General features: G+C 39.5%; 1 protein-coding gene across 2 annotated transcripts; it reads right to left on the bottom strand.

Moving 5' to 3' along the window:
- Positions 1-767: 767 nt before the first annotated feature.
- On the bottom strand, positions 768-19966 carry LOC125546232 (RIBOSOMAL RNA PROCESSING 5). Of its 2 annotated transcripts, none has more exons than XM_048710400.2 (40): positions 19584-19966; positions 19286-19491; positions 18089-18229; positions 17753-17929; positions 16596-16692; positions 15640-15752; positions 15429-15551; positions 15258-15329; positions 13680-13772; positions 13414-13524; positions 13144-13266; positions 12204-12392; positions 12003-12077; positions 11597-11733; positions 11156-11290; positions 9721-9860; positions 9490-9555; positions 8899-9005; positions 8745-8825; positions 8553-8627; positions 8367-8468; positions 7842-8007; positions 7635-7762; positions 7146-7229; positions 6954-7054; positions 5433-5586; positions 5270-5344; positions 5037-5187; positions 4299-4884; positions 3928-3988; positions 3482-3627; positions 3218-3401; positions 3045-3143; positions 2637-2968; positions 2391-2567; positions 2079-2175; positions 1843-1998; positions 1488-1724; positions 1321-1404; positions 768-1145 (listed from the first exon to the last, which is right to left on the bottom strand). In XM_048710400.2, the coding sequence occupies exons 1-40, from the start codon at positions 19795-19797 to the stop codon at positions 1038-1040; spliced, it is 5703 nt and encodes a 1900-aa protein (XP_048566357.2). In that variant the 5' UTR covers positions 19798-19966; the 3' UTR covers positions 768-1037. The 2 variants fall into 2 exon arrangements, with proteins under 2 accessions (XP_048566357.2, XP_048566362.2); XM_048710405.2 differs by having other exon boundaries at positions 4299-4881.
- Positions 19967-20600: the final 634 nt, after the last annotated feature.

Raw genomic sequence — 20600 nt, 5'->3', positions numbered from 1 at the left:
AAAGATAGGGAGCGGCAGCAGGGTAGCTCAGTTGCACGGATAACAACCCTCGAGGATTCAGATCCTACAACACACGAGTTGTTGTAGTGGGCAAACTGCAACAAGAGCTAGTTCGAGGTGAGCCACGCATCGCACGTACTGAGACGACGGATCCGCCGGCTGAAGGCGAGCGTTTTCCTTATAAAACACAAAAGGTATCATCGAACATTAGACAAGAGATGTTAATTATGAACAGTACTATATTGGACTGAAGGATCACTAAAATTGTATTATCCATTGTGATACTATATAATTGTGATTTGCTAGTGTTTTGGTGATGGAAAGTAAAAAAACAGAAGTGCGTCAAGCTGTAAGGCAAGCTTCGCCGGAAGAGTAGGCCCAGAGCCCTAGCCAAGCCAAGCCAGTCTTTACCAGTATGAAAACATTTGAATTAGCTCATGGTGAAAATCCCAAAACGATGAAAAAGTTCACAAGAGTTTCTCTGAATATATTTTTAAGTACACAACTATTAATAGTCAAATTTGAACTAAAACCACAAACACTTATTTATGGAATTTGAACTTAAACCACAACACTTATTATGTATAAGAGACGGAGAGAGCAGCATTCTTTCAACGTCAGAACGTAGTAACATTTGACACTATAGTGCACTTCCAAGGCTAGCGAAGAAACTTCTCAGTCCCCACTCACAATTTCTAACGATGAGTTCACAAATTCAAAACACAACCCAACAGCTCGAATAGTTAGTGAGGTGTTTGAAACAAAACTGAATAATCATCTATCTTTCCTATTAATAGCAATACATACATCACAAGTGTAACAACGCCAAAATTGGCGGACTGCAGTCTGCATAAAAGCTGCAGCCCTGACTGGCACATTCTCTGCACAACCTCAGCGTAAAAATAAGAATGTAGACGTCTCATTAGAAGCAAACCCAGGCTGCAGGTCACAATAAACGATTGCATGAATCCCCGGCAAGCAGACGCCTCCTGCGCATTGCAGGAGCAGGAGCAGTGCCTCCGCATGTCTTTTGCAAATCAGGCTCTAGAAATCTCAACGTACTCCATTGCCTTCTGCTTCACATGCTCGATTCTTTCTTCATCGCCCTGAGCCTTCTCGTATCGCAGGTATTTCTTGAACAAGAACTGTAAATGACGACCATGGCATCAAAAAACTTATATCAATGCAGGGAACGGTAATAAAGCAAGCGATGGCATCAAATTCTGAATGGCAAGAGATATTATGCAGGGCAGGGACAGATAGCAGTGAAGAGAGATAATGTTCATGTTTTGAGTAGAATATACAAAGAATGAGCCAAACCTTCATCTTTTTTGGAGGTAGACTAAGGCATGTCACCCTATCAAACAATGCCCGTATTATTTCGGTGTCACCAAGTCGAATTTCCTAAAAGAAATCATGCTTGTCAATGAGACTGGTAAAGTTGACAGAATAACAGACAGGTTGACGGTTTGCTAATGCAATATTACCTGGTCTAGGTAAACGCTCCAAATATCTGTTCTTTTCGGATACTCCCTTAGGATCAGCTCAAATCTGGATCTCCCTTCCTCAGCCACCCCACACTTGAACTCCAGGATAGCAGTCTGCGTTAGAAACTTTATACGCTTGCTTTGTGGTAGACTAAGAAGCGCACGGTTTACGACAGATTTGATGTATTCAACATCCTTGCCTTGAGTGAGAGAAAACTGAATGCGGCGCAACCAGATCTACAATTGCATCATGCAAGTCATAAAGTTGCTCCATATACAAAAAAAAACTAACCTTGCACGAAGTTTGGAAGTCATAAATATGCTCCAAATACAAAAACCAAAGTGATAAACTAACCTTGCACGAAGTTTTGAATCTTTTGGTCATTCTATCAAAAAGTTCATCTGCCAGTTCATTCTGTTTAGTCCTCTCGTACATTCCAAGAAGAGCCAAGTGCACCTTTTTGGGATCACAATACTGCAAGGCTCTTTGGAATATCTTCTTGACAGCATCCTTGCATATACCAACAGCAGATCAGTATCATCAACTGGAGCAGCAGAAAGAAACATAACATAGCGTCATTTTTAACTTACCTCCCGTGGACTCCCGTATTCATTTTCAAGGTTGAAGTATGCTACCCATACATTGAGTTTCTCCTCCTCCTCTCTAATGTTTATTGTTCTCAAAGCCCTAACAAACATGAGGGACACTTGCATTAAGATGACAATCTATGCAACAGGTTCGAAGTAAACAAATATTCAGCGAAGAAAACATAGATATCTTTGCATAATAGAGTAATAAGAATGGGAATTTTCATGGATTTTTTTTCAGAACAGTAAATTCCTATTGTCAAAAATTAGTCAGAACAGAATTTCAAAACAATTATCCTTATACTGCAATCGTACCTTTCAGCTACTGAACGTGCTTTCTCGACATCCGCAAGGTCTAACAAAAATGCCATATACTTTATCCAGACGAAGCTACTATTTGGAGAGCTCCTCACCAACTTTTCGAATTCATCTGGAGTCTGTGGTATATCTTTCTGTAAAGCCCTTTCCTCCAAGGCACTGATTTCTATTTCCCTGGGGAGGAAAATGGTGTAAGAGTCTGGATGCCACTGTTAAAGGTACAAGAATGAAATGTGTGGAAACCTTTGTTTTCTCGCCTTCTCCTTTAACCGTCTATCGCTCTTTTTTACATTTGATTCATTTCCATTAGCAATTTCATGAGCTTTCTGATCACCCTCTTGGTCAGAAACTTCGTATTCGTCCAAGGCGACCTGAAGTGGGGGAACAGAAGCCCTGGGTTCACGTCCAGGAAGAACTAAAGTGCTGTTAAAACCTCCAGACATCTGAGGGGCACGGCTGATGTCCATGGGAACCCTTCCACCATCATTCTCGTTGCCATTTTCATCATCAGTCAGATCAGAGTCAAAGTAAGATTCCTTAAGGCCAAGGGATACTCGGTGTCGATCCTCGTCAATCTGTATGAAGAAAATGAAAATGAAATTTAGCACACATGCAGTACAAAAGACCAGTCTAACCATAGATAAAACTTGCCTTCAAAATTTTAGCTTTAACTATATCACCAGCTTTGTAGCAAGCGTTGATATCAAGAACTGGTTCATCAGAAAGTTCTGATACATGACACAAGCCCACCTACAAAACAATGATCTACATTAACATACCGATTACTGATAAACACTTGCAGAATCAAAAGGACAATAGCATACCAGTTCACTGCTCTTGATTGTCACAAATAATCCATAGGATTCAACCCGTTTAACTTGACCATCAACGATGTCCCCAACATGCAGGTCACTGTAGCTAATATCATCCAACTTCTGCGATTTGCTACCAGTGCTCTTCCTAAGTGATACCTCAACTTTCCCTGATAGTGGTTCCGCAGACAATACCCTGCGGGATTTTTCCATTAGATCGGGGAGAGAATTTTATTTTTTTAGTTATATGTGCATTTGTCAATGGCGAGATCTAACCTTCCCTGTACAAGCATTCCAACTGAGAAATCCTTCTGGGGATTTTCGACATACTCATCTGACAGATTTGACAAAATAATCCTAGCCTCAACCATTCGAGAAAGCATGATGAAACACCCTTTGGGATTCACATTCTTCACATAACCCTAAATGTTTAGAAGAAAATCACATAAATTCACCATAGTCGCAATTTAAATGTCCAGAAAAGGGGAAAGTAAAAAAAACTGATTTCCTTTTTTACACGCCATCAGCAACAATTTCTGCTCATTTAGATGCCCAGTGGCTCACAGCCCAACAAATTGAGGCTAAGAGCATGCAGTGTAATTTTTTAAATACTTCAAAGTCTAAAACCAAAAGAAATTAAGGCATTTGTGCTCGGTTGTAACAGCTTCAAGAGAACTTCCTCCAAGTTTGATATTACCAAATTGTATGAAGATAGAAAATACCTTAACCTCTGTACCGGGGCACAGATCGTTGATCTTCTCAAACCGGGGAGCGCAAGTTGTCCTACAAAACAAAGATGTCACAGAATGACAGACATAATATTTTTCTGGACAACTAAAAATATTGTGTACAAAGTTCACCTCTAACAGGCCTATTTATTTGGTTGACTGTCTCGGTATTTTGTTTGAGAAGACAATCACGGCACAACCCCACATCCAAAAAAGCAGTTGCCACTAGCTGGTGTTAACTTATATCTAAGGTCTATTTAAATTATAGAGTACCCATATGACTTTTGACAAAAAGAAGCATATTCAACGCTACTAAATATTGTTGTATTTATTATGAACAATACTTTGCAAGCAACAAGACTTACAAATTATCAAGTTTTCTTGAGCGAAGTGATAGGTCAACCCGGACAGATCCTTCAGCTTGGCGGCTTACAGCCAGGACCTTGCACTTTACAAATTGACCTTCATGGATCCCAGATAGGGGTTCAGGTACCCACGAATCAACAATTTCAGTATAATGAACTCTTCCATGAAGATGAGGTCCAATCTGGATGACAAGCCCACCAACACCAGGTAGAATCCTTTGGATGCGTCCACCAATGATATCTCCTTCCTTCGTGTGTTCAGCAATAGAAGATACTGTTTTTTGTGTGTCATCTATATTCTCGAGCATGCATTGGTTATCAAACGCTTTCAGCCTCAACAACCTTTTCTCTCTGTTCACCCCAATAATGCGTCCTTTCACTGCTTGACCGACACTATAACACTGTTGGAACTCTTTTAATTCGCTCGGCTCAACTGAACTATCGAGAATAAATAAATGAGCCATAACCTTTCTGGATACAGTTAACCAGACCCACTCTGTATCCACCTTGACGACATAAGCACGTATGATGTCATTAATTGAGTGATTCAATTCAGCTTCAGATGCAGTTGATTCTTCCAAGTCTGCTGTTAAATTGAACCAGAAAAAGAAAGGCCAGCATCAGGAAACCAAGTCATCACAAGTCACAAGAAGCACCAAGAGTATATAGTGATGGTTAGGCTAAAAGGCGTTACACATATATGAAATGGACAAACAGAGAGATTTTGGTACAGCCTACCTTTAAGCAAGGATGGCTTAATAGATAGTTCCCATTTCAAATTTCTGCCAGTTTTTGCTGAATGTTCAGCTTGTGCAACAATTCTTGCATGGACCTTTTGCCCGATTTTGAGTTTACTAAAGGGATGCTCGCTGCAATCTTCTTCAAGGACCTGAGAGAAACATATGCCTATTACTGATCCATAATTACTTACAAAAATCACTATAAATAAACTAATAAAATCTAGTATATACCTCAGTAATATGAATCCTTCCATGAAGATTGACACCAAATTTCAAAATAACCTCAAGCGGCTTGATATCAATAATCTGCAACCAAACATGATTAATATTTATACGCAAACTATAAATAGAGAGTAAACGACTGATCATACGATTGCTATGAAAATAGTTGCACCTCTGCTTCAACAAGTGACCCAACTTTGTAGTCTGATTTCTTCTTAGCCCTTTTAGAACTAGAGATATTAGAATCATGGGCTGATCCTTTCGGGAGAAGGATAAGTCTTCCAGAAGGGTCAGAACTTGGGATACTTCCAACGACAACGTTAATGCTTCAATAAAAACAAACACAAAATAAGAGAAGAGTACTTCAAACTGTAACTGCATTTGTACTAAGAAAAGAAGGTAAGGGTTGTTAAATTTTAACACCAAAGTAATATAGGCTCGATAGTCTGCCGACCTTGAAAATCGCAAATGGTACATCTGCTAGTCATTTGCATGTGTTCGGTGCAATATAAAATGTTGCTTTATACTAACCCTTTCAAGATAATACACTAAACTTGTATTGTTCAGCAGCAAACATGGCAGATGCTCCTATATTATGAGATGATACGGCTCTACACATTTTCTACCGTGAATAAAGTGAACTTGCAACAACAGAAAATGTAACGCTTCACCGCACGAGACATTATCAAACCATATCAGAGAGTCCACACTGCAAAGCATATATAGGACTAGACTAATAATCATTCGACTGAGTTTCCATTTTAAAGAAGGGACAATGTGAGATCAACAGTGATGGTAACAATGCAGATACAATATTCAAAAACATTATAAATTCAATGAAAAGGTGGGCATGTGAAGTGCATCAACATTTCTACCAGGCTTGAGCAATACAATACTTGAGCTAGAAAACTTCATTGAGAAAGCTTGAGGTCAATTATGGTTGAATATATATACTCCCTCCTTCCATCTATATAGGGCCTAATGCGTTTTTCGAGGCTAACTTTGACCAAATGTTAGAGCAATAATATATGACATGCAACTTACACAAAGCACATCATCAAATTCGTATGTGAAAGGAGCTTTCAATGATATAATTTTCACATTATGCATGTCTTGTAGTATTAATTTTATCAATAGTCAAAGGCGGTCTTGAAAAACGCATTAGGCCCTATATAGATGGAAGGAGGGAGTACATATTTAGTATGTAGTGCAGAAAAATCAAGTCTAATTCAAGTGAGGTGCAAACTTGTCTTGAGCGCAATAATCAATGTTGGGTTGCATACTTGCATTGTCAACCCACTGACAAGTTCAGTCAAGCTAAGCTAGAGCTTATTCAATCTATAATAATGTCAGGTTCAAGGCGGCCTAAGCTAGATTGACTCACGTTTGACTCATTTAAGCTCCTAGATGCCTTGCATGTCCTGGCGACAGGACAGTTTACTGACATAGTATGTTCAGTTCAGAGTAATATGTATCTATGAACCAAAAACCAGAGACAAATTATAACATGCACAATCGTAACCAAAAGGGCAAAATAAAGTATTGCCAGTTGTATCTCAAAAAACCTGATCTGCAGTAGGCATACTGTAGAAATTATTAGAATTCTAAAAATGAACCTTTCAACTTTTGCTCCCCGACCATTCAAACAAGTAACTAATCAAAGCAATACACTGAAGTAAGTTCACGTGATTACCACTGCCCATTATCATAGTGATGTTGAGGAAGCAACTGTGAGTTGTAATCCATCAACGGTGCAAAGCCTATTGCATGATTATACTCAGGGACAGAAAGAACCTGGATAGAACAAAATGATGAGAAAAGAACAGCAGTCAACCTTTATAAGGAAGTAATAAGAATAAACTAGTCAGATGAGTAATTTGCACACCATATAGCTGTCTTTGACTATCTCCACAACTGCATTGACTTCTTCCCGAAGCTCCAAGTCCAAAACCGCAGCTCTGTGACGTTTCTGAAGTGCAACAAACAAACCGGTCCAATATAACTAAAGTTGGTGTCAAAGCAATTGAAATTAGTACCATTAGAAAACTGGTAAATAGGGGGAGTAGCCATGCAGATGTTTTATTTGGTGAACTAAAAACAAACAACATGCAAACAGAGATTTTCAGACACAAATGTTGACAGTATTTTTTCGAGTTATGAAGCTACACTGCTAAATGTTTAGCCCATTGTGAGCAGTTTCAAGCAATGCTGTAGATAGGAAGGGCACAATCGCAAGAAGTACTTCAGTGCAGGTAAACTACTAAGCTACCCACAAACAACTACCACTACCAAATAACCAATAAATAATGGAAGAGACAATCCTTAACCGGCTAGACACATATATTGCTGAGAGAAGGGCATCTACTATTATTACCTTCTTTTTCTCATCCTTGCTGACACTGCCAACTAGTTCAGGTTTAAGCGATAAATTTACAACTCCATCAGATAAATCCACAACAAGACCCTTCACAGAAGAACCCACTTTTACAGTACTGCCACCAACTGCAGAAAAGGAAAAGTTTTGAATGATCGTAATCAGTAATAGTTAATATGCCATATAAGGAGAAAGTGAGTTACTTACGCTGATGATGTTCAATTAGACCAACAACATCCGGATGGTCTTTGAAGTTAAGGATAACACCATATTCTTCTACTGCTCCCACCTCACCCTTAACCAAGCTACCAATGCCAAAATATTTCACCCAGTCATGAGAAGTACTAGGAGCTGAATACTTCAATGCCGCAATCTGGACAAACAACAAGGTAACACCAATTGTCAGTGCACATGTTAAAGCACAGTCTCTGCTTTCATCGAAAGCTTTTATTATTGACCCCAGCCCAAATTACCACATTGCTAGCAGCTACTCACTCCATTCACAAATATAAGATGTTCTAACCTTTTTCTGAATCAGATATATATATAGACACAAATATAAGATGTTCGCTCATTTCAGTCTGAATGTAGTCTATATTGAAATACCCGAAACATCTTATATTTGTGAACGGGTGGTTCTAGATAAGACTTTCCTTCAGCCATTTAATCTTTTTTTCATCAAGGTTAAGCCATTTAACTTTGAGTAAGACACAAATAGATTTATATTATGACCTTCTGATCAAGAAGAAAATATCCTTGAATAAATGAACAATCAGGTGAAGAGCACATGGACTGTTGAAGTGAAAGCTTTACTCGAGCAGATTCTGCATTCACCTATAACAAATAATGAACCATTCAGTAAAGCAAACAACATAGTATCCAAACACGAAAGTATCAACAACACTATGTTATACGTACATTGAGGACATGACTACGAACTGATTGGCCAACACAGAACACATCAGAAAGCTTTTCTATCGGCCTGTCAACCGCCTTCAGGAAACACAAGGTTAGGCTTTTTTCAGAAATAGAGAGAACGACGAAGCCAAAACATGCAAGATAAGAGGCTGTTCCGAGATAAAGAGAGAAGCAGGGCTAATACATGCTTACTTTATCCTTGGGAGAGAAACCAGTTAGATGTCCAAGAAAGCGAACAAAACAACCAGCTTCGATGATGTTGCAAATGTAACCCTAAGGTAAAAAGAAATGTCAACTGATTTGCTCATTAATTATAATGTAACTGAAACAAAATGAAGAACTGTACATGAACTACAGCTCCTGCTTGCATCTGTGATATCTCTGATGGAATGTCATTTGCGGTGTTGATAAGTGAGTGCTTAGCGGAAAGAACTAAATTTTGGCCTTCAGTATCTGAAACAGCATAATACGAAAGGCAAATACTTAGTCAAGTTGAGTAATATCCACATGTAAAACAACCAAAAGTGCGGCAGGAAGGACATGTACATAAAAAATTTATGTGAGGAAATTACTATATACAGACTGAGTTATGCTACAGCTCAAAGTTCTTTGTCGTATAAAAGTACAAATATTACTAGCATTGTTTATGTGCTCGCCATAGGTAGCCTTACCACCCTATAAACAATGATTACTACTCCCTCCGGATGTATATAGTCATATTTTAGAGTGTAGATTCACTCATTTTGCTCCTTATGTAGTCCATATTGAAATCTCTAGAAAGACATACTCCCTCCGTAAACTAATATAAGAGCGTTTAGATCACTACAGTAGGGAGTAGTACATTGTACTCCCAGAAACTGAACAGTGGGGGGGAAATTGTAAATTAGTTCATACAAATTGTTGAATAACAAAAGAGACAGAACTTCAATGACTTTACCAAGAACTAAAAGCTGGTTGAACTCATGGCCAGGCTTCAACATATTCTTCAACTGAGCAGCTTGGCCTAATTAAGAAGAAAAGGTGTAAATGGGTGAACAGAACAAAGATGTACAAATGAGCCGGGGAAAAGGATTGTGGATGTGCAGGCTGTCTTCGTGTCTGTGTCTGTGCGTGTGGGGAGTCCAGACCGAATGAACCAAATATTTGAAAATCACAGGCAAGGATATACCATGATGATCTGCCAACTGTTCAGTAAGTATAGATCCCTTGGAGAAGCCATTGACACTGACCACAATAGTTGCAGGAGTAAGTCGCTCCACAACACCAGAAACAATAGTACCCACCTTTGCAGTATCAGCTTGAACGACCCTGCATGAGAAAGTAAAATTTTAGTTGTCAAGCTACACAACACAAAAGGAAAATTGCGTGCCAAAAACACAGGCACAGGTCTACGAACCAAGCAGGGATCTGCTCAGGACCTTTCCTGGTTAAAATTCGGTTCCTAGGTGTCAGCAGAAGCCAACAAGAGACTGAAAGTATTGGCAAAGACCATAGAAGGAAAAGGAGAGATCAAGTACCGTAGCACAGCGTTTAAGAATGCAACTGCCCTTTACCACACAAAAAAAAACATGTATGCAAAAGCTTCAGCAATAACCTGGCATGCTAAATATAATATTATGGGTTCAAAAACACCAATGTATGTAGAGGTATCTGATAGTACAGTTTGTACAACTGCTCGCAGTGTAAAAGCATCTGGCCATTTCCTCTGTGCCAGATGTCTTTCTTTTGTGCAATGAGTGAAGTGTGGTCAATGGTGCGAGAGTTGGAAGATGGGATATTGTGACACGGGCTGAGCACCTATGATTTTCTTTAGCGAATCAAACTTGCTCGCACTAAAAGTGTGAACTCAGGGTTTGGCGAGGCTGGCTCACCCATGCCCACGCATACTCAGTTCACTTCAGTTGATGCATGGTGGGATGGCATGTGGCTGCTGCACCAAAACCTGGCAATGTAAACGGAGAGGACAACTCATCTACACCTGTGGAACGTGTCGAAGGAGCGGAATCAACAGATCTTCATCAGCAATAGACAAAGCTAAGGTGGCCTCTCTTGCTTTCAAGGATATACGTTCACATGTGGACTAACGTTGTATTGGATGTTCTAAAAATAAGCCTGTGCAACTGTTGTTACATATTCTAATCTTATCTTAATGAGAAAAGTGTTACTGCCAGTTTCTCAGAAACTAAAGAAACGTACTTCAAATCCAATAAAAGTTGTTTGTTACTCCCTCCATTTAAAGTGTTGTTAAGACAAGGTTTTGACCAACAATTACTCTATTAACACGGTTTATGTGATACATCATCACATTCACGAATAGTTTTGAGCATGAATCTAATGACATCAATTATACGTAACATTATTACGTTGTTAGCCAATCCTTATCAGAACAAAATAAAGACCTAACATCGATCTCTTCATAAAAGGACTATTTAAAAAAAAGAATAGAAAAATGACAGGAAATATAATCACATAATGACCTTTAAAATATTTAAGAACATATAAGGATAAAAACGACGGCCCAGTTACCCGTAACCATGTAAAACAAAAACTGATATGAGCAAGAGAGCAGAAAAAACAATAAAAGAACAAGAGGGAACACTCACCTATTAGAAGACATTGTAAAACTAACATATAGTTTCCTTGAAGTGGGGACCACGCTTACAATTCTACATTTGACAACTTGTCCAACATGATAAACACTTTCAGCTTCAATACCTGGCTCTAGTCCAAGTTCAGATCTGGTACAAATAAGGAAATATGTCAGAAGCATATATTCAATAAATAAAATTGTCGCTATCAAGAACAGCATAAGACAAATCACACTCATGGCTATATGCATCAATAGATGCAGGTGGCCGGCGGTACTCCTTTCAGAGAGAAAATCACAGTCAAATCCGATTTTCAATTCATTGAACTCAACAGACAGAGACTTCAAAGACAGAAGGAACATGTTTTAACCATCAAGATCATCACATGAGTGTGGAAAAAAATATGCAGGTTAAGAACATATAGCTGATGAATTTCATAAGAAATGAGAGGTCAACCTGCTAACAAACCCCTGAACTCCATTGTAAAATCTCACAAAGCACCCATGCTTTTCTATTTTAGTAATCCATCCATGAGTCACTAAACCAATCTTTGCATCAGCATACGAGGCCAACACTTCAAGTTTTGATTTGACCTGAAGGAAATCCAGAATTTTATTGATCAGCTCCCACAGAGGCAAGAAAATCAATCTGAAGAACAATATTCCATCATGCTCTATAATATACTCCCTCCCTCCCAAAATAAGTGTCGCTGATTTAGTACAGAGTTATCTGTCCCAAAATAAGCGATACTTATTTTGGGACGGATAACTTTGTACTAAATCAGCGACACTTATTTTGGGACGGAGGGAGTACAATTTGCAGTATACTAAACATTTCAAGGGTGAGAGTGCAGTTAAGGTACCAGAGACTTCTTGTATGTCACTGTTATTCTCTTGGATTTGCAACCCAAAACACGGAAAAGTAATTCAGCTCCAGCCTACACAAAATTAACAAAAAAAAGGAAGTGTCAATGGTGGACATGTTATGCATCTTAATCATATATACCAGTCTTATGGTATATGCAATGGAAATTAAGAGAGGAAGAAAAAGAACAGAATGGCACCTTAAATTTCTTCGGTGGCTTTACAATGTTGTCTAACTCAGACATGTGAGGAAGTGGGCAAAGTGCTTTCACACCACTTGAAAACTGCACAATTGCGCCAAAAGGCTCAACAGTAACAACCTTAGCTCTCACTACCATACCTGGTTTGACATCAGCATGAGTGAAAACAGAACCTTCAAAAGCACTGTCCTGGAGAAGGATAAGATATGGAGATCCTCAGAAACAGCCTATTTTGCTAGTTTACGAAAAGGAGGTAAATCTGATTTAAAGGACTGCCTGGCATGCTTTGATATTAATTAAGCACATGCAACAGCTGGAAGCAAAATGATTTTTCAGATGCATGTCAAAAATAAAGATGAACCAACTTAATACATTTAAAAACAATGGAGCTAGAATAGAAGAAGCCACATGCTTAATGAAAGAGAATGAACATACCTTGCCATCACATTAATTATAAATCCAGTACTACCACAAACAATTTTATCATAATTAATCATTAAGAAGTAAAGAAGTGACTTGTAAACAGTGGCCAGGAATATTAAGCAGCACCACGGAAACTAACATAACAATTATCATCAGATGACCCCCTCCATGATGCATTCAGTACCTCAGTTTCGAATACATGCACTAACACATGGTATGGATCAGGTACCCATCTCATCTTTTATAACCATATGAACTCCACTGTACAGCTTAAACCGACCTTTGCAGAACATAATTGCTAGATAAATACATAATTGCTAGATAAAGAAGATGGTGCAAGAGTTCAAGCATTGAATGAGCATATTGGGTATAAAAAAGGTAGGATGTAACACAGACCAGGGTGTATCAACTAAGAAGGAACACTGAGCATCAAAACGGGTTAAGCACTTAAGTGTACGGATATTCAATAGTAAACAAAGGCACAGAATAAAAACTATAAGTGGCCAGATGTGATTACTTTTAGGGTGCCTAGTGCAACTCCTTCAAGATGTCGCACTCCAAGTACACGGACACGTGTCAAGCTGCCTTCCCTAAACTTCTTCTCCACATTCTTCACATCCTTGTCTGATACATCGTGTATCTAAAGATCACAATCGCAATATCCAAATATTAAGATGGATCTTAATGAATAATGCCTTCAGTGATGGCAAGCAAATAGCAACATAAGATTGGCCCTTTTGTAAACAAGAATAGGCCAAGGCAATAACATATTTGAAATAACACATACACTAACAAATCCAGGTGATGGAGTTGGAGAAGGTATTTCAAGAAAAAGACCAGCCTTTTTATCCACCCTCAGCACCCGTGATTTGTCATATATTTCTCCAACTTTAACATTCTGCATAAGGAAAATCGTCAATCAAAATTGAATAAGACTAGGACAGGAAAGCCCCTCTTCGAATATAGACTAGACTAAAGCCAACTATGCAGGCATAAATGAAAATATTCAAGAATGTACCAAAAGAATTGGTCAGGCAAAAGCAGTAAACTTACAATAGGGGGTACATTAAGACGAAGTAAGTGTTGGTTCAATGTAAGCCCAACTGCTCTTGTTGAAGGATCAACAAACAAGATGCGGGCATTTACCTGCAAATTGTAGCACAAAGCATAATGAAAAAATCACTCACAAGTCCTACAGTCCAAGAGAATAACCAACAATATGTTTCAACAACAGAAACACAAAAGAGAGAAGAGGGATCATCATGCAGATCAAGTCAATTTAACTTTTCGATTAAATTAGCAGCAAACAGTCCTTGTGACAAGCGTGGACCACGTGCCTTCTAGCAAAATATCAACCTCAGGTAAATGTGGTAAAGAAAGCAACGCCCTATTCAATTTAGACCCAATTAGAATGGTAACAAGTGGGCTAGCCAGCCAATCTTTTGTGGCTATGATGCTAGTTTATTGTCGGCTTTCTTTCCGGATGCTGAAAAGGCCTGAAATACATGCCTTTGAACCTTTTTCCAAACTATATGCTAGATAAATTAGTAAAAGATAAAGTACTTCTCATGATAAAAATACTTAATTATGCAGAGGTTTAAATGGACAAATAAAAATAATGCATGAAGTATAACTTTGAAGACATCCACCAGTGCTTTTCACACATTTAAACATACAGTAGCAAGTCATATTCATATATACTGTTGCATATCATTTAAGTTCACCACCGACAACTTGTGACATGCTCACATGCCCACGTGTCCTGGAAAGTGGGGTTCTGCATCTTCTGGGGAAAATGGTACCGCCATAGTTGAGAAAATTATCATAACAGAAGTCATGTGCAACATGGTCACTTGTCATTCGATGATTAGACTCATTGTGATAAGTGATGGTTGACTTTTGCCACATTACAGGGTTATTCGTTAACCTCCGGACCGGTTTACAAGTCCCCCTGGACTTTTGAGCCTCACTATGACCACCAATTTAACCAACAAAATATAAGTCATATGCCACAAAAAGTAAATCACTGGAAACTTCTTCCGAATGTGAATCAACTGATATACTTTTTGTGGCATGTAAATTATATTTTGTTGGTTATAAATCGGTCAAAGTTATGCTCAAAATAAGTGGGGGCATGTAACCGATTTGGAGGGAGCATATTCTAACACATGAGACAGAATACAGGAACAGGACACATTCATGTAGTGTTCTTGTCTTACTAGAACCACAGACAGATGAGCAGCCTAAGAGGTAAAGGAGTGAGTAACCAAACAAAGTTTCTCGGATTATTGTTATTGTTCTACTGCTACTACCACTATTCTTATTGTTATTATTGCTATCCCAAGCTTACAATCTGAGAAAACTTAAGTCTGAAATAAGAAAAATGTCAAGAAAAAAGAACATTTTTGGCAAGGAATCATAACCGACCACCCTACAATTTTGGGTACAGTTGAAGTACCCAAAACCATGCGCACAGATGATAAAAAGAGAATTCACAGTAAGCGTCAGTGAACGTAAAATAGGTACAAACATTGTGCAGACTCATTATTAGGACTGATCAATGCAAATATTATAGACTCCGTGGCCACAAGCGCACGGCCACTATCAAATCTATAGGGAAGAATTACTGACCTTCTTATTCTTGCTGTAATCATCTTTCCAATTACCAGAAGGGAAGGAGCTCGACAAATTAAAAATATCAGCCTGATAAGGAAAATACGCTCAATGTAATAATTAAATAAATAAAATCCAAACCATGGGAAAGTTAAAAAAGAAAATACTGAAGTGTGGAAAAAAAGTTACCGTTCCAGTAAAGTAAGTAAGAAATGATAGCATAACTCCATTTTCAAGGACTGAATGAACACGTGCACTCATCATCATGCCAGGAATTAGATGATCAATGGAAAGGCCTTTCAGATCTTTAATCTAGATAAGAACAGACTTATAAATTAGCGATGACTAACATGATACAGAATAAACTCAAAAGGCACTGACTAATAATTAATGAGCATACAATGGATTTAGAGATCAAGTCTTCATCAGAACTCAAGTGAATAATAGAGCGAGTTTTATCAATCCCCTTCACGACACATTGTATGAGTTGTCCGCTCTCAATCTTCTCAGTTTCTACAAAAGAATACCAGTTGATTAGCTCATAGGTACATCCCGAAACAAACATCATGATCAGCATTTTACAATGCTGGGCAAGGTCAAAGAGAATCATTTGATGAATACAGCAGACACATACTCCCTCCATTTCCAATTATAAGATGTTTTAGATATTGCAATATGGACTACATAAGTACATATGGATAAAAATGAGCGAATATACACACTAAAACGCGTCTAGATGCATACGAATCAGAGAAAATAGAGAAAAGCTAAAACATCTTATATTCAGGAACGGAGGGAGTACATCAGTAACACTGTTCCAAATAATGTTAAGTAGTAAGCCAGCAGACAGCCCGGCAAGCTCTGTCTTACTGTGCTATGTGCCTTGAGTTCAGTAACTTATTTGAAAAATACACTTATAATCAAATATGCCAAATGAGGAGTCTAGGCACGAGCAAAGTTTACAAATTTCCTCCTATTTAACTATATTTTGTACACTATATGCCTTGCAATTGCTAGAAATCAGGAGTAGGTACTGCATTTATTAATAGTTTAGAACAACAAAAGGATACGTCTGAGTTAATAAAAATGTACCTACAAGTAAAACAAATAAAAAAAAAGGTGCAGCCTGACAGCGTTTTTTTTTCACAAAAAGCAATTGCTAGAAATTGGACTATTGATATTATCAGCACTAAATAATTATATTGCCATAAGCATGTAAACAAATACATTGTTCTAGCAGCTATCTGAAGCTGCTAATGTAGAACAATAACTGGCACGAAGTGCACACTTATCTAGGCATGCATAATTTCTTAACAATCAATAATTGTAACTGTGACCTTATTAAGCAATGTCTACCTTTGCCAGCTTTTGGCATAAATCCACTAAATGTCGATACTCCGAAATAAAGAATGTAACCATGGTCCTCGACGCTTTTCACTTGAGCAGTGAGCACCTGAGAAACATAATATAAAAGAGTTGGCTCAGAATCTAACACATCGAAGTTTGTCAGAGGTATAAGAGAAGTGTAGGTAGATAAGGGACAGCCGATTGAGCAGACTATGGACACCGTACATGTTACTGGTGTGCAATAGCACCTTAATAGAACTATCAACAAATGAAGAGAAGCCATTTCAGTGCGTACATAAAAGACCACCAATGAGCTGACTGTTGATCTGGGTGAGCAGAAAAAATTTAATAATAATTACCAACCATAGTTCCATTAAGTTTTTCTTTTTTATAAGCAGTTGCAAGGATGCTTTGTTTGCTGCCATTACAACAGCCCAGTTAGGGAGGCAACCTCATTCTTAAAAAATCGACCCTTTGTGCAAGTTGATTGCTAGTTTGCCACCACGTGCTGAGCCTGGATTTCTCACCAGTCAAAAGCTCATGCCCTGACTAAACTTTCAAACAACAGTAGGGGCCAATCTTGGATATAAGCGAAACACCCCTTCATTTATACACAAAATTCCAATCTTGGCTATCAGCGAAACACCCCTTCATTTATATACAAAATTTATAAACAGGTTGACCACATTTACTTTACTGAAAGGATAGAAAGGGTGATGGGTGGTGGGAGCGAAGGGTGACATTAAGTTGCCATTGTTTGACCAAAATGTTGACTATCTAAAGAAAACTAAACAAGAGAAGTGAGTTTTCCATGATAGCATCAGTAGTTCTCATTGGATGTTCAAGTCTTCTTTCTATTTTGACCGTTGGGATGGCTGGAGGAGAACATGCTTGGATGTATGCTCTGGCATGTTTCAGTTCTGTTGGGGTGTAATTGTTTTGTGCGTGTGAATTTTTGCATGGGTACAAAGTTTTGAGCAATTACACATTATGCTAGAATTGTACATCTGCAGTCAGAGACTACGGTTGTGGGCTATGACATTGTACATATCAAGAACTAAGATGGATAAGGATAAGGAAAATGTACAAATTTCACTGTCCTGGCAGGAGTTAAGCTGGTATCATGCATATCTAGAACCAACAAGAGCCAAGGCAAATATAAATACCATTCCATCCTGGATAGCATCCAGAGAAAGACCCTTGTACATCCGGCTCAACCGCAATGATAACCAAACCCGTTTGTGCGCTTTTCCTTCTTTCTTATCATCATCAACTTGCAGAACCATACAAGGTACAAGCTGACCAACATGAACAACTTCAGCACATACACTGCCATCATTATCCTGCAGTCAAACAGATTAACAGAATAACAAAAATCAATATCAACATCAATTGCATTTTCTGGATAGCAACTTCGAGAACACAACTAAATTTTCATTATTAGTGGCAAAATATAGATTGCAGAAACCTTGGAAACAAAAAGATACCAAAAAAATCAATACCTTGCTATTTCCATGCAAAGCAATGTCCGAAACTTCCTCTGTGCGAACAAACCCTCTCATTCCGCCAGGTAGACTCACTATAATGTCTTTTTGGTTAACTTCGATTACAACACCCCAAAGCTTCATGCTTGGTGAAATATTCTGATAAAACAGAAAAAAGAAAGGTTGGTATGGCCGTTTCACCAAAACGGCAGCAATTAATCCAAGAGTCTCACCAATGGAAAAAACATCCCAAATCTAATCAGTAATTTCTGTTAATGTAGACAGATAAAAAAACATAGCTGACAATTAAAAGAGACATTGTGCTAATGAAAACTCTACCTGAGTTTTGCTCAATTCACTGACTCAAATTGGTCCTTGTAATTGACTATCACAAGGGAAGCCACATCTAAGCAAAGGCATTTGTTCAGGTTATTCTGATATTAAGAATTTCACAATTCACTTTTTCTAATCGTCTTACACTTGATATATTGTATTATGGGGAAGGTGAGTCCACTGATGCTACACCTCACGAGCACCCGTCAAGGCTTCCTCTCATATGAGGAAGGTGAGTCAACTGATGCTACACCTCACGAGCACCCGCCAAGGTGCCAACTTAGGCCTTGTACAATGCAAGGTGCTTAGAAAGATGCTTAGTGAAATAAACCTAGTTTTTCCTAAGCACCAGTGCTTATCTCTACAGGAGAGGTGCATAACTAAGTGTCTACCCTCTACAACGAAACCGGTGCTTGAAGAAGAAATGGTTTATTTTTCTAAGCACCTCTACTAAGCATCTTACATTGAATAAGGTCTTATGCTGTCATAAATGTACCAAATTAACATACCAGGTAAAAATCAACTTAATGGGGTTGAGGCACCTTTAACATTTTAAAATGCACTTTGTGTCACTGGAAACTACCACTTGTGTGCCATACTTTGGGAGCGCTCTGTGGCATGCTGTGTCAAATTCCTAAAGGTTGTGTTAGGCATATACCACATGTGGGGTCAAAGGCTCAAAGCTAATTCGCAGTCTGGAGCTGATGATGCTTGATGAACAAACTAGCAGAACAGGTTACACGACACACCATGAAATTGGCAAGGCTAGGACGCGATCATAAAAGGGCATTGCTGCATACAACCTACCAGCCACTGATTGGTGCATAACACAAGGGTTGCAAAGCAAATCCTACAGAGGGACAGTTTCAGAGAGTTCAAAACCTTCAAGGTGATGCGATTGGCGAAGCGTGGGAGCTTCCCAGTGGTAGCCCCGCCGAAGAGGGTCCCCAGGTCATCATCGCCGTCGATTCCCGACGAGGTGTTGGCTTTCCTCTTCTTCTTCCCCCTCCTCTCCTCCTTCTCGAACTCCACCTCGGCCTCCGTGCGCGCCTCGGCCATCTCGTCCCTGCTCAGGAGGCTGCGCCCTCCTGCGGAGGGGAACAGGGAGACCCCACGTCAGCATATACGAAACCAAAACGCGAAGGGGCGGGGCCAGGCCGCGCGCGCGGCCGTCGCTCACCTCTGGGGAAATCGCCGTCGTCGGCGGCGTTGAACAGAGCCGCGGGGTGCGGCGCCGGCTGCTGCCCCTGCTCCTGATCCTGCTCCTCAGCGCCGCCCGCCTTCTCCCCCTCCTCCTTGCGGTGGTTTTTGAACTCCTTGCGGTTGGGGCCCAGCCCCGGCTTGCCCGGGCGGTCCGCGCCCTTCCCCTTCTTCCTGTCGCCGTGCGGCGCCATGGCGGCGAGCGCCCGGGGTGACGCGGGGGGGAGAGGGTGGGCCAAGGGCTCGCGGGTTTGGAGCCGGCCGGGTGGAGGAAGCGACGGGCAGTGGGGTTGGGAGCGGCGGCGCCGACGAATGGGGGGGAGGGTTTAGGTTTTAGGTGAGGTTTTAGGGGAAGGGGGTACCGGACAGCGGACAGGAGAGGGCGGACTCTCGTGCCCGCGGCGCTGCTTTCCCTGGGCCCGAAACCTTGCGATTCTCTCGTGTTTGGGCCGTCCGAGCATTTTTCCAGAAAAGAATTCGTTAAATAAAATTCAATTCCCCTAAAAAAGGTTAAGTAAAATTCAATTCTAAAAAGAATAATTCACTCAAGGAAATCTAAAAGAATAATTTATTACTTCCTCCCATCAAAATTACTTGTGGCTCAAACGGATGTATCAGATGTATCTGTTTGAGCGACAAGTAATATGGATAGATGGGAGTGCAATAATATACATATACATTAATTATTGAACTTTTCAATTCTGGCCAAACCAAGTGTGGAGGACATCCCTACCATTGTTACTTACACTCACCGCCTCTGTTGTTACGCATGATCAACTTTGACCAATCACTAGAACTCGCGCACTAGTTAAACTAGATGATGCCCCACGCGTTACTGCATGAATTGGTTGCAATATATTTCAATGAGATTTTTATTGTGTGGAATACAAATATTTATATTAATAACACGTGAACCAAAATTAAAAATACATAGGGCTTATTATATTCAATTGTGTACCGTTGTAAACTAATTATTGGATATAAGTAGGGTAATAGA

The sequence above is a fragment of the Triticum urartu genome, chromosome 1A (assembly GCF_056163025.1).
Source record: "Triticum urartu cultivar PI428250 chromosome 1A, HENAU_Tu73, whole genome shotgun sequence".
NCBI classification, from domain to species: Eukaryota; Viridiplantae; Streptophyta; class Magnoliopsida; order Poales; family Poaceae; genus Triticum; species Triticum urartu.
Note: the sequence above shows the minus strand (reverse complement) of the source record. Positions and strands in the feature narration are given on the sequence as shown.

Excerpts from the sequence above, each read along its gene's own strand:
- LOC125546232 (XM_048710400.2), bottom strand. The coding sequence starts at position 19,797 with ATGGCGCCGCACGGCGACAGGAAGAAGGGGAAGGGCGCGGACCGCCCG. Across the intron at positions 2,568-2,636 it reads GAGAAGGCGAGAAAACAAAG|GGAAATAGAAATCAGTGCCT; the intron begins GTTTCCACACAT and ends TTTCCTCCCCAG. Across the intron at positions 1,999-2,078 it reads AATACGGGAGTCCACGGGAG|GATGCTGTCAAGAAGATATT; the intron begins GTAAGTTAAAAA and ends GGTATATGCAAG.